The sequence below is a fragment of the Paramisgurnus dabryanus genome, chromosome 11 (assembly GCF_030506205.2).
Source record: "Paramisgurnus dabryanus chromosome 11, PD_genome_1.1, whole genome shotgun sequence".
In the NCBI taxonomy this organism is placed as follows: domain Eukaryota; kingdom Metazoa; phylum Chordata; class Actinopteri; order Cypriniformes; family Cobitidae; genus Paramisgurnus; species Paramisgurnus dabryanus.
Window position 1 is genome coordinate 34,008,067 of NC_133347.1, and position 15,234 is coordinate 34,023,300.

Here is a 15,234-nt window from a genome sequence, read left to right on the forward strand (position 1 = left end):
TATATATATTCGAATCTCAAAACTGAAAATTGAATGTCAACCAACGGAACGAATATTCAAACATTCTGGTCCAGCCCTAGTGTGCACTATACTTAAGCACCGACAGAAAACCTTTGTTGAGCTGGCTCAAATGTCTTGGACAATAAAAGAAACAGACTGCACTTTAGTGGGGCAAGAAGTCCAACTTTTTTGAAGTAGCAATATTTATACTCTGTTTAAAGCAATAGCACTGGCATTATTTATGTTTATTAAAGAAATCAAATATATATGTAAAAAAAATTAGTTAATGTTGTTAATAAAAGAAATGCTGAATAGCAAAAACCACCTTTGAAGGTTGTCATGTTGTCTTATTATATTTGTTTTAGCTTAATTTGTGCCTCTTATTATGTTGGTCAGTTGAATGTTAATTAGATCCAATCCATGTTCAGTAAAAATAATTTGATGCAGAAATAAACTAGCTAATAGACAAACTGTATAATATTGTAGGCTAAAAGTGTTTAATATCGGCATCGGTATCGGCCATAAGTTGTCTGCTTAAATCGGTATCGGTATCGGCCCAAAAAAATCCTATCGGTGCATCCCTAGTTATATTGGTTCCCATCTGCCAGAAAACATCTCACCCAACGATTCCATTACATACCAGTAAAGACCCACAGAGACCCTAATAGTTTCCATACAGGGGTGCCCAACCCTGTTCCTGGAGGGCTACCGTCCTGCAGATTTTAGCTCCAACTCCAATCAAACACAGCTGAAGCAGCTAATCTAGGTGTTCAGGGTTGCTTGATAATTACAGACAGGTGTGTTGGAGCTGGGTTGGAACTGAAGTCTGCAGGACGGTAGCCCTCCAGGAGCAGGATTCAGCACCCCTGCATTACAACCAATAAAATTTCCATTATAACCATTATATTTATAATTATAATTTAATGGTTTCAATCAGTTTTGTTTTCTTTTGAATGCCAGACACATTGCAGACTTCATTGACCCAGGCTCCTGGACAGAGAAAACCAGAAAAGACCTTGAGGTTGGTTTTGAATAATGAAATTGTATAAAGCTTTTTTTAAGTATATAGTAGGTGTCTCCGACCATGCTCCTGGTAAGCTACCCTCCTGCAGACTCCAGTTCCAACCCTGCTCCAACACACCTGTCTGTAATTATCAAACAACACTGAACACCTTTAGTAGCTGCTTCAGCAGTGCTTCATTCGGGTTAAAATTTACTGGACAGTAGCTTACCGGGAGGAGGGTTGGAGACCCCTGGTATATATCTATGCATGTTTAAACAGTTTAAAACCAACTGTGAATGCAATTTTCTTTTTCCAGTGTTTTTCTCAACAGTGCAGTGGGAATTCTTGTGGTGTCTACATGCTGATGGTAAGAATGTTTAATTCATCAAAGCTGTTAGACAGTAGTGATGGGCAGTCCGGCTCTTTCCATTGATTCGGCTCTTTCGGCTCAAGCTCCGGCTCTACATTTTAGTGATGGCAGTCCGGCTCTTTTCATAGATTCGGCTCTTCTGGCTCGGCTCCCTTAGAAGAGCCGGCTCCCCTGCATGCGTCTGAAGATTCGGCTCTGCTCGTTCGCTACAAAGAATCAGCTATTAGAGCCGGCGTTCACGAACGACCCATCACTATTAGACAGTGAAATCAAAGTCTTACAGTATTGTTTGTATTTCACAGTATGCTCTCAGTATCTGCAAATCATGTCCTTTAACATTTACAGAGGTAAGGCGGATTTTCAGATAATTATTCCTTCAAACTATGCTATGTGCGCATTTTTATTTTTGTGCGTTTTAGGAGGAGGTGCCATTGATTCGCCAGTGGTGCATTCAGCTAATGGAAAAGTTTTGCCTAGAAGGGTATGATGGGTTTTCTAATAATAATAATTTCAGTGCCTTGGCTGTATTAAGTCACTGTGGGTAAAGTTAAACTAGAAAGCTATTACATTAATAGATGGCATCTATGTTTGCATATATTCCAAAGGCATGGACAGAGGTTTCAGTGTTTCCCATACATTGATTTATTTGTGGTGGCCCACCACAGAATCAACACTGGCCCCCACAAATAGAATTTTCATGATTCCCATTTACATTTTTATTTCACTATTTAAAACAGCTTAATTCAGCTTAAAATATATTTTGACATAAAATACAGATCAAAAACATATACAGATCAAAGAGTAGAAGTGAAACATATTTCAGGTGCCAACACGAGATCAAATGAAACACGACATGATGACGTCACATATTTGCTAATTAGTGGGTGGCGTCATCACCACCACAGTCTCTCAAAATCCTGTGGGAAACACTGAGGTTTGCATACTGGACTGAAGAATCATCACAACTCCTTCTGGGAACACTTGAGCCTGTCTTCAGAGTTTCGAAATCCACCACCACCAAACTGTTGCCCAGCAGAAGAGTTGTGGTTGAACAGGACATTAATAAGGTAAAGACTTTAGTGGTCATATCTAACAGTTAAATGTGTGCCACTATTGTGACATTATAATTTTGTATATTTGATTTACAACTTGTGTCTTCACCAGGTGCAGCAGCCAACCATTCTGAGAGACCTGTATACAGCGTGGAACTGGGTCACAGAGACTTATTCCGTGGGGAGGTGACAGAGCCTGCTTTTCTGAAAATGACCATTGATGACCAACAAAATGGCATCAAAAGGGTCATGTGTGATGAATTCCCTGAAGCAAAGGATGACTTTGTTTATTTTTCAATGTGAAGAGGACATGGAAAAATTTTTGTCCTACTGCATTGATGAAAAAGGCTTGAAGGTCAATGCCATGTTCCTGGAGGGAGGGATTGAGGGAGGTAAAGAGGGATAGAGGGAGGGATTGATTGAGGGAGGGATGTCACGGTAATCCGTGTCATGTTTTGTTTGTCTCTCCGATTACGTCACCTGGACATTCACGGACTGATTCATCACACCTGTTCCCTGTTAAGTGTTGTGTATTTATACTGCTGTCTGTTTCTCACCTGTCGCCGGATCATTGTCATTGTCGCCGTTCCATGTCTGTTCCTGTTGTTCTCTGTATTGGATGTTCCTGTGTTGCTGTTTTACTCCTCGTGTTTTGTTTCTGTTCATTTTATATTAAATGTTATTTATTTCATGGTGAACCCTGCGTATGCGTCCTACTTCCTGTTACCCAGTCATGACAGAATGATCCGGCCAGACTGGACGCAGCGGGTTCACGGAGGGCGGCTCCCCCAGGAGTTTTGTCGAGGGGGAGTAGTGACATCGGGGTTCATTCCCCATCAGCCCCGATGTCTCTTGGGGACCACCGTGAGCGATCGCTCGCTCCTGCGAGCATGCGGGAGGAGGATCGGCCCAGGCGGTCCCCCAACGGTTGAGTCGTCGTCGACGGTCCCTCGGAGGACCACCATCCTGCTCGCAGGGGGATCCGGAACGGACCACGCCCGATCATTTCCCCGGGGTGGCTACCGTGAGAGGGTCTCCGTTTCCGCGAGGGGATGGGAGATGACTTCCGGGGGCAGCTGATCGTCGGCGATTCCCAGGAGGGGGGTAATTCGTCTGCCTCGGTTCTCGGAGTGATCGCTCCGGTTCTCCTGGCGCAGTCCGGCCTACCGTTCCTGTTGGTCTCATCCCGGCGGCTGCCGGCTTCGCCAGGGTCCCCAAGCCCTCCACCCCTCCCTTGGACTTTCGCTACCAGACTTTTGTGTTGGTTTTGTTTATGTGAGTGTCTGGTAGCCACTCGTAGAGGGAGGGGTCATGTCACGGTAATCCGTGTCATGTTTTGTTTGTCTCTCCGATTACGTCACCTGGACATTCACAGACTGATTCATCACACCTGTTCCCTGTTAAGTGTTGTGTATTTATACTGCTGTCTGTTTCTCACCTGTCGCCGGATCATTGTCATTGTCGCCGTTCCATGTCTGTTCCTGTTGTTCTCTGTATTGGATGTTCCTGTGTTGCTGTTTTACTCCTCGTGTTTTGTTTCTGTTCATTTTATATTAAATGTTATTTATTTCATGGTGAACCCTGCGTATGCGTCCTACTTCCTGTTACCTAGTCATGACAAGGGAGGAAGGAAACAAATTCATTCATTAATAAATCAGTTGAATAAATCAGTTTTGTCCTGTGTTTTGTAATCCATTTTTCTTAAATACAGACACTTGTAGATTAGATTAGATTGGATTAGATTAGATTAGATTAGCCTTTATTGTCTCCTATTGGAGAAATTTGTCTTGGGCAATCAGGAAATAAAAAGCGATACATTTATACATACACAAAAGAGATAGAAAACACACTTTACTTACACAAAACACACCCACCATCCCACCTCATCCTGACAATTCCACATGTCCCGTTAAACTTACTATAGTAGTTAGCATTTGTATTGCACAGTACCCGATTGCACAATTCCATAACAGCTATAAACACAGCATATACACTCATAATACAAAAAACCTAACTATATATTACACCAGTACCCTAAAATTACAAAGACATAACCTATTCTACTATTATATCCAATCTCCTTTAATAAAATGTATCATACATACATCACATACAGCTAATACACACGCACCCCTATCTGTTGTTATTTATTAATTTGATTGAAAGTGGCACAAATGAAAATTTATATCGATTAAGTTTACAGTTTGGTAACCTGTACCTTCTACCCAGAGGCATCAGCTCGTACTCATTATGTAGGACATGATTGGGGTCATTGATGATTTTTAAACCTTGTTTCTTCACTGCCACCTCACAGAGCTCATTTATAGTTGTCGGTGGCATTTGCCCTATTATTTTCCCTGCCCTTTTTATCAATGTTTGTAGCTGTGATTTTAATTTAACGGACAGGTTACCAAACCAAGCCACGATACCATACCGGACAATGGACTCAATAGCTGCCTTGTAAAACACTAACATAATATCCTTGTCCACTCCATGAACTCTGAGATGTCTCAAAAAATATAGACGTTGACATATCTTTGAACAAACATACTCCACTTGAAATGACCACTGCAACTGATTATCCAATTGTACACCTAAATACTTGTATGTTGTTACCTGCTCAACACGAACACCTTCAATTTGAAGTGTGCTGTGATCCCCTATCGACCTGGGGTCAAAAATCAATTCCTTGGTTTTATTTACATTAAGGAGCAAGTTATGCCTGTTGCACCACTTCACTACCTCCTCTATCTCATTTTTATAGGTACTAATATCTGAGTCTTTTGTAAGTAAGCTAAGTATAGCCGTATCATCTGAAAATGTAATAATACAGTTGTCTCTATTAATATTTCTGCAGTCATTTGTGTATATTATAAATAATAAAGGAGAGCTTACACAGCCTTGAGGGGCACCTGTACTTATGTTCAGAGAATTAGACAGAGTGGAATTGCCTCTCACCTGCTGCTTCCTATCTGTCAGGAAAGAACCATACCATCTAATAATGAAGGGGTTCACTTCCATCTGTTGTAATTTATCTAACATTATCTGAGGAAGAATACAATTAAATGCAGAACTGAAGTCCATAAATAATAATCGAACATAACCTGATGGATTTTCCAGGTGCTTTAAGACAGAATGTACAGTTGTAATTAATGCATCGTCAGTACCTCTGCCATTATTATAGGCAAATTGGCAGGGGTCCAAAAGATGCTGTACCTCACTCCTCAATTTACTGACCATTATTCGTTCTAATGACTTCATTACGATAGAGGTCAGCGCTACTGGTCTATAATCATCATTTTGCTGAGGGCAGGATTTTTTAGGTACCGGAATAACAACAGAAGTCTTCCAGATAGTAGGGATGGTAGATGTATCTACAGAAAGTTGTAAAAATATGCTGCAATAAGAAGAATGGTTTCAGAACATATCATTAGAAAATGAAATATTAAATATAAACAAACACACACATCTGTATTTCCCAAATTATGTGTAACATATGTAAACTATATAGTTTAATCAGTGTTTCCCATACATAGGCTCTACTTGGGCGCTGCGCCCAGGTAAATTGCGACCCGCCCAGGTAAAAAAAAATCACTTTACGAATTCCCGTATTTTTTTAAATCAACTGGATGACCCGAGTTTTGTTGAGAGAGAGCGAGAGCGAGCGAGAGAGAGAGAGAGAGAGAGAGAGAGAGAGAGAGGGAGGGAACGGTGGGGGTCGGGTGACCGTGAAGATGATGCACGCGCCAAACTCATCATTCAGCGCGTCATAAACTCATCATCCAACGCGCCAAATCGGATCAACTGCAGCATATACTGAGCAGCTGTTTCATTCAAGACCTAATCCAGGTAAGTCATCTTGACTTTATTTTACTTTACCAAACAAAGATTAATTGTTAAAAATATATATAGTTTTTGCTTCAGCTGGGAACCGTCATGTCAGCCTAAGTTTAAAAATGCGCTAAAACTGTAAAATGGAATTCCGAGTCATCTAACGTTATATGATATCCATTTAAACAACATAGACTTAATAAGTCCCTCCAGTTTTTCGCGATTCCGTGAACACAGAAGAAAATTCAAAATCAACTAAATTATTGGTGGATGGTGACTTATTTTTCGAGGGGCACGAATGCAAAGTTTGCAAGATATTCGCTTAATCTTATGTGTAATCAGAGTTTAGTGTTATGTGAGTAAAACCATTTCGACGCAGTTGAACAACGAACATACATGTTTTCAAAGCGACATATGACCTGCCCCTCGGAAGATAAGTCACCGGCCGCTATGGATCCTGCATAATTTCATCATTTTCATGGCAAAAAAAATCTCTTAATAGTCTCTTGAAAAGTAAGTTAAATGATCTAATAATATGTTATGATGCATAATGCATATGATATAGTAGAAAACGTGGTGAACATCTTTGGCTATTTTACTACACATGAACATTTCTATCGCACGCAGAAACCTGCTACCAAAGCAACTGCACCCCACAGTTAACATGTAATCACAATCACATACACATCACCAGATTATCTCGACTTCAGTTGCAATTTAATCATATTTAACATTAGCACAAGACAGTTTTGCACAAAGTATCAACCTATTTTGTAGATGCTTGTATGTGACTTGGAAAACTGGAGTAAAATAACAAGTCTGACTGACTTTTTCTTTCTTTTAGCAATGAAGCCAATTGACTCATATTTTAAACGAAAAAGACAAGACGACGAAGAGAGACAAAGAAGACCACAGGTATGATGCAAAGTTTTAACAATGGAAATGTCAGACAACAAGCTTTTGGAAAACTAAATTAGCAAATAATTTTAGTTAAAAGTCAATATTGTATTTAATATGAAATGATTGCTTTCATTTATCAGGTAACATGCCTTGTTTTAAACATCAGGCAGTATTCTTGCCTTAAAGGGGCCATTGCACAATACTTTTTTAAGATGTCAAATAAATCTTTGGTGTCCCCAGAGCACATATGTGAAGTTTTAGCTCAAAATATATATAAATAATTTATTATTAGCATTAATGCAAATGAGCTGATTAAATTCAAACACTGATCACAATGATGGTGATTTGTTGCAATTAAAACTCAATTGTGCTTTTCTCTGCACTAAATGGCAGTGCTGTGGTTAGATAGTGCAGATTAAGGGGTGGTATTATTATAACAATAGCTCCTTATTACATCACAAGGGGGGCCAAATTTCAATGACCTATTTTTTGATGTGCTTGTAGAGAATGGTTTACCAAAACTAAGCTACTGGGTTGATATTTTTCACATTTTCTAGGTTAATAGAAGCACTGGGGACACAATCATAGCACTTAAACATGGAAAAAGTCAGATTTTCATGCCATGGCCCCTTTAAACCCCAGTAAATGATGTTGGAAATTAATGACCAAATAATTCAAGAAATATTCCAAATCCCAGACATCAGATAGTGAAAGTGCAGAGCCATGCGGCAGCATGGCAAGGGAGAGTGTAGTGGATGAGACAGGGACGAGTGTAGTGACAGAAAGGCCAGCTATAAGGCCAGCAAGTGAAGTTGCCCAAGAAGACACCACCGCTACAGGTATCCTGCTATATCGGAGAAAGTTAATGTGACAATGTGAACAATGTATTGACTCTCCAAACATAATGCATTCATTTTAGATAATCCCAGGCACAGGAAATCTGGGTGGAACCCACAGTGGCTAGACATGCCACAGTTCAAGTCCTGGCTGTACCTCACAAAACATGGTATGTCTGATCACCAGGACTGTTAGCATGTGTTAAAGCTTTAAAAGCTTACCACATTTGATTGATACATTTTTTGTTTTAGGAATGTTTTGCCGTATGTGCAGGCAGCATAAGCCAACAGCAAAAAAAGGTCCTGCACAAAGGACGTTTATTGAAGTTGGAGCTCTTGTGTTCCGAAAAGATTACCTGGAGCGACACATTGCCTCTGAGCCTCATAAACAAAGCATTGAAAAGCAGATTTCACTTGCCTCTGGTATGTTATTATTTATCATATGCAATTACATAACCAAATAAGTTTTATTTTTTCAACGTGGCATTCCTGTGTTGATTGCATAGGTTACTCAGTGGTACAGGCGTTCGAACCCAACATCATTGTTGAGCATGAAGCCATAATAGGAGGATTCAAGTGCCTGTATTGGCTTGTTAAAAATGAAATAGCACACCACACCAATTACCCCAAACTGTTAAGTCTGGCTGAGCTTTTGGGGTGTGATTATTTTAAGAAACTGAAGGTAAACTGGATTTAAATGGTGACTAAGTCTGTAACTGATCCATTGCATATGATGTACATAGTAAAATTGTTAATCAATCCAAAGGTTGATCAGAAAAACAACTACAGATCCCACAGAATTATAGACGAGATGCTGGAGATCCTGGCAATGGTAATTGAGGAGCCACTCCTGAAGGATATCAAGTCTTCTCAAGCCATTAGCCTGGAAATAGATGAAACCACGGATGTCTCGGTAAACCGACAGCTTGACATACATATCAGGTATGAATATGGGAGCTGTTAAAAGTTAAAAAAATAAAACAATAACATGCTAATACCTTTGAATCATATGCCATTAAGCATCACTTTATTTCAGATACCTAGACAAAGAAGGACGAGTGTTTAACCAGTTTCTTGACATGGTATCTGTGTACGATGGTAAAGCTGATACAATTGTTGCTGCTGTAAAGGATGCTATACAGAAAAAAGAGCTGCCAGTAGACCGACTATATGGTATTGGCACTGATGGTGCAGCTGTAATGACGGGTATTACATTTATTATCAATCAATATTTCAAATTGTACTCTATAACATACACTGTTTTTTATATATTATTTGACAGTTCTTTTTTCTTCAAAGGTAAGGTTAATGGGGTTGCAAAGCAACTTGCTGACAGCTTCCCCAAGCTCGTTTCAGTAGCATGTGCTGCACATCGTCTTGCTCTTGCATGCAAAGACTCATCCAACGAGGTCAAGTACATGGGAACATTCAGAGACCATCTCCAAGACCTCCATCTGTACTTCCACAACAGTGCTAATCGAACAGCAAAACTAAAGTCAGTAGCCAGCGTCCTTGGCATCAGTGACTTGAAAATCAAGGTGTGCTTTCATTGCTTTTGTATACAGTATCCATATAGCCTAAAGTTTATCATGTTGTTTTTTTAATACTTATCAACATTCTACTCCTAGGCAGTGAAGGATGTCCGATGGCTGTCACAACACCTCGCCATACAGAACCTACAGAAGAATCTTCCGGCTGTGCTTGCTACATTAGCTGAGTAGGCAGAAATAAGAAAGTGTCCAGTGGCCAGAGGACTGTACACATTCTGTGCCACCTACAGATTTGTTGCTGCACTTTATCTACAGGCTGATGTGTTGCCCCATCTTGCACGTCTGTCCAAAGTGTTCCAGAAAACAGACGTCAACTTTCTACACATCAAAGAGCAGGTATTTTCCAGTTTAATTCTGATTTATGTCATATAATATGCTATATGATTGATGTCATGGCTCGTTTATTGTTTCTTCATTAGGTTCCTATCACAATCACAGTATTGAAAGGCATCATGGAGGCAAGTGACACTCCCCCCACCGGGTCATTCCTTTCCCGATTTTATCAGGACCTAGATGACCCGGATGTACTTGGGTCCTTTAGCATTACCCATGAAGAGGAGAGGAGCAGGAGAGGCTGTAAAGAACAAGGAAGGCGGGAAGAGATGTGGACCAGATTCCTCAGAGATGTAAATGCATACATTTTCACCATAATTTTTCAGGAATTACTATCTTTATAACTCAATTTCCTGAAAAATATTTTTGTCATTCATCCCTGCAGGTCCTTCAACCTTACATCACCAGCCTCATCAGCAATCTTGAGAGCAGATTTGTGAATCTACACATCCTTGGAGCCTTCAGTGTGCTTGGGCCACAAGCACCAACCTTGGATGATACTGTCAACATTGCCCACCTGCAGACCCTCACCAGAAAATTTCTTCCTGGACAGGATGCCACAGTTGTCCAAGAGTGGATGTCTTTCAAAGGACATGTGCTGTTAGGAGCATTCAAAGTTAGACTTGGTTCTTTTAGTACTATTAATGGGATAGTTCACCCTCATGTTGATACAAACCTTAATAAATGTCTTTGTTCTGATGAACACAAAGGAAGATGTTGAGAAATGTTTGTAACCAAATCGTTGTTGGACCCCATTCACTCCACTGTGTTCATCAGAACAAAGACATTTATACCATGGTCTGTTAAATACTCGATTCTGATTGGCTGGAAGGTGTGCATTAAAACCGTTTAATGCACAGGTAGTTCCAGTCAGTTTGATTACAGTTCGAAATTAATCTGCTACTATAAACATTGGTAACCATAGTAACACAGTTACACTTGCAGAGATAGTAAGCGAGTGAGCGAGACATAAGTGCGTCTCTCTTTAAAGTGTGCAGGTTTTATTTCAGCACTACTTTATTTAAAGCGGATGGAGTGCGAGCCTTAACTTAACCTCAGAAAATGACCGTCATTTTTACCCGTCTGTTAAAAAATTACACTGTAAACATTAATTACAGCTTTAACTTGGCAAATAACCAAGGTATAAGCGGAATAATCCACGGCTAGCCATGCATTAAAGGGTTTTAATGCACTTCGCAGAGACAACCACCCTCCGCTACGCGTCGGGTGGTTCTTCGCCTCTACGTCGTGCATTAAAACCCTTTAATGCATGGCTAGCCGTGGATTATCCCTTACTTATACAGGTTTGTAAAAACATGAGGGTGAGTAAATGATGACAGAATTAAATTTTTAAAAAACTATCCCTTTAACATAAAATATATAACTTTTGTGTTGTCTGTATTTGTTTTTAAAATATTACCTTAAACTCTAATTAAAACTTTGCAGGGATGATTTCTCTTTAAATCAGGATTCAATTATGACATTTTTGTATTTTCTATAAACTCTTTTCTATCCTGGTAGGACAAAAGTCAAGGAGCAATTATGGAAAAGCTGGCCAGTGAATTTGATGAGTGGGCAGACATTTACCCTTGCCTTAGTCAACTGGCTGCTGTTGCCCTGGTCATCCCGGTGTAAAGTGTGAATTGCGAGCGAGACTTCTCTGCACTGAACAGGGTAAGTGATTGTAAACCATATTTCAAGAGAGCACAAGGTGAAATGTCAGTTAATTTGATCTTGTGCTATCTTCCAGAATGGTTATGCAAGTTTGTTTCTGTTTCAGATCAAAACTGATATGCGAAATAAACTCCAAGGAGAGCACCTTGCTGCATGCTTACGGATTAGTATAAACGGACCTGCCCCTGAAGCCTTTCCGTACATGCAGGCCTTAGAAAAGTTTTTCTCAAAGCAGAGAAAAATTCATTGCTCTGACAGAAACTGTCATCTTTGTAAATAGATGATCATTTATTTTGTTAATGCTCTAAGTATAATTTATTTAATATGTGAATATCTTTCTAAATGATTTATTTACTATAATAAATAGATCATAAACCTTTGCTTGACCAGTTTATTCTAACCCCCCCTCACTGCGCTGAGCCACACCACCCCACTCTGTGCTGTGCCGCACCACCCCACTCCAGAAAAGTTTACCACCACAAGTAAATCCTCAACCTATGGGAAACACTGTTAATTTTACATAACATTTTCTCATACGCTTTTTTTTTGTCGCACATTAACCTTACAAATTGTATATATTATTTTAGTGATTGCTTAGGACAAAAATACCACAAAAACAAGTCATACTAAGCAAACTTGCACACAAAACAGACATTACACGAGCAATATTATCAATTGTTGAAAGGCAGACATAGTTGTAAATAGTAAGACTTGCAAATAAAGCGCTAATAAAAGGGGAAGAAAAGCGTTAATATCCGAAACTGCCGTAAATCGTTTTACCATCCTTTAGACAGGAAGTGACGTCATTTCGCACATGCGCGAAACCGATCGGGTTGCTGTACGGATCGAGTTGCCACACCCTCAATTCAATTCTTATGAAAGAAACCCCTGATTGACGCGAAGCGATTGTTTCATTGAGCCGGGTTTTTACTAGCCTGGCTCTGCCCTCCTACGTGCTTCCGCTTAATTTTCATTTCCCTTCAGCAGTACGTCTGGGATTTCTCTATAGAGTTTCGTTTTCTCCTGCAAAAATCTGCAGGACCAATCAGCGAACAGATGGGGGTGGCTAAGAACGATGACGTTGAGGTCGCGCGTCAGTTTGAGTTGTAGTTCAGTAATGGCAGCGGAGAAAGACGCGAGAAAAGCTATTCGGGCCGTTGTTGCAAAACTGCCGAATATACAGAAGTTAAAGCCGGAGCAAGAACCAGGTTTGCTAAGTTTTGTTTGTCTGATTATTCTGACTTGTTGTTTCCGTCCAGTTTCGGTGCATGATATACGTCACGACCTCACATTAGCGATTGGCTTTGGCAGATCCTGAGTACTCTGGGCAGATCCAATAGTTTTAAACTTCAACAATGGACCCTCCTTAACGGAAGTAACGCTTTCCAATGGAGCGTGGCCAGACTCTCTGTACAAATGAAATGAATGTACGAGAGTCTGGTTGGACCAGGCTAGGTTTTTACCGCTAATTTGCACATCGCATTTTTAATACATGTGCATTATCCTTCGAGGTCTATCAGCTTCGCGTCAAGTCAAACAACTCAAGAACGTCCTCGGGAATGCGCATGTCATTAGACATTGCAGAGAGGGAGAGAGCGAGAGATAGAGAGAGATTGAAAGACATCAGGTACTCAGGTCTGGGAAGCTAGAATACAATAAACGTGTAAAGGATAAAATTATATGGCACTCATCTCATTATATGCTCATTTAAACTAGGTATATAGTTTAATAAAATAATGTATGTTACCAGCAATACATCAATTACAACCTTACTATAGTGATTTTATTTACTAGCTGCTGACCTCATATTATTTTTGCTTCAAGTGCATAACTCACCAGTAAAAATCATTAAACAATTCCATAAATGTTTCTTAGTTATAAAAAAAGCTTTTTGTTTTATTAACTTTTTGTTATTGCACTTTAATTGTTAAGATGTTCTTACAATAAAAAACAACTAGTTTGAGATTTATATTCCCTTGTCCTTTTTGAACTATACTAGAAACCTCTCCCCCCTGTAAAAAAGTAACTTATAAAATGGGCAGTTCTGGTTCTTCATTCTGATTGGTTGAAATGCGTTCTAAGCCATGATAAAATACACCGGTAACCTCACGGTTCAGACCACATTACATAAGTATCACTGCGCCACTGTTGCTGCGTACTGATTTATGAAAATAAACAACAGTGTCTTTAATCATATTTTTAATTTGTCTACAATTGCACAATTAATGGCGATATCCAGATAACTGTCAATAAATATTGTTGAGTCACCTCGTCGATAAAGAGAAAACATTGTCTGAGGAGTTTATAACTCAAGTTCATACGTCCGCTATTATCCACTTGATGGCGATCTTACCCAACTTAAACACTGATGCATTCACTCAACACTGAAAACACAGCGTGTAAGTTTTGATGGCTTTGAATCTGATCTCTTACTAAAGTTCTTCACAAAAATGGAATTATCTCCGCTTTTAGCTGAAAATTTGAGAGGTGATAAAAAAACGTTTTTTTTTTTTTTTTTTTTGAAAGCGGATGGTCTGTTCTTTCATTTGATATTTTATGTTTATTTAAAGAAGATAATTTTTCTGCAAGGCATTAAACTAAAACTTGGTGGCAACTTAAAAAAAAAAAAAAAACGCTGACGGGGAAAGAGTTAAGCATGCTTCCAAGCATATTTGATCATCACTTCAACAGATGCACGATATATGTTAATGTATAAATTAGATTAATGGTGATTTATAAAATAAACACCACAGTCTTAAATCATATTTTCATTGTGTCTTTGCTGCATCTGTGTTGGTTGAGAACTGCGCTCTGTTTCAGTCACACTTGATGAGGAACTACTTTGTTTGGTGGAAGAGTAATATTTGTACTAATGTAATTACAACTTATTTGTGTTTTATTTTATATAATCCCTCTAACGTTATGCATATGAAGTAACCGTTTTATAAACGCAATAAACTCTGCTTCGCGTCGTGCCTAACAAAGCCCCTTATGCTTAGTTCACACTACATGATTTTAAGCCAGATTTAAGCCCGATTTGCAAATCGTTCGCTCGCCGACAGGTCGGGGTGTGATCGGGTGCAAATCGCGGGGGATTAGCGGGCGATCGACGTTCGCCAATCTGTTGGTATGAAAGAGCCAACAACGCATCAAAGACGCTCGCAGACGGCTCGCAGACGCGTCGCCGACACCAGAAAAATATCTAGCTTGTTAGATATCTGGAGCTGTCGCGCGACTCGACCTCCTATGATGTCACGAGCTACAGCCAATCCGACGAGGGGTTGACGTCACACGGAAAGATGAGCAGCATGTCACCAAGAAAACATTGAACTCAGGCATAAATGTCTGTATGACGTTTCACATATATTTACCACAACTGCGCTGAGAAAAAGAAACGGTGGAGAGAAATAGCAAACGCTGTAAAACAGCCAGGTGAGCAAATGTTATTATTACATTATCTAAATGTTATAGGGTAAAATGTAAATTAATTGGTCATATTTCCATATACATGCATATTATAGAAGCTAGCGTAATCCTATTTTGGGATATGTCTGTAAAACATTATAAAGTGTATAATTCTTTTTACTGTAATTCTGTTTATTGTTATATATTGTGTATTAGAGGATATTCAGTTACATTACAATCTGCCTTTTGTACCAGTCGAAAGAGCTTGTAAACAAAGGAA

The 15,234-nt window shown here is 39.5% G+C and overlaps 1 protein-coding gene across 1 annotated transcript; it reads left to right on the top strand.

Moving 5' to 3' along the window:
- The first annotated feature begins 7,889 nt into the window (after nucleotides 1-7,889).
- Nucleotides 7,890-11,510, top strand: LOC141282944 (zinc finger protein 862-like). The gene is made up of 12 exons (XM_073816139.1): nucleotides 7,890-7,995; nucleotides 8,076-8,162; nucleotides 8,245-8,415; nucleotides 8,499-8,674; nucleotides 8,759-8,934; nucleotides 9,029-9,198; nucleotides 9,292-9,530; nucleotides 9,621-9,689; nucleotides 9,798-9,878; nucleotides 9,962-10,168; nucleotides 10,261-10,491; nucleotides 11,397-11,510. The coding sequence occupies exons 1-12, from the start codon at nucleotides 7,890-7,892 to the stop codon at nucleotides 11,508-11,510; spliced, it is 1,827 nt and encodes a 608-aa protein (XP_073672240.1).
- The last annotated feature ends 3,724 nt before the right edge of the window (nucleotides 11,511-15,234 follow it).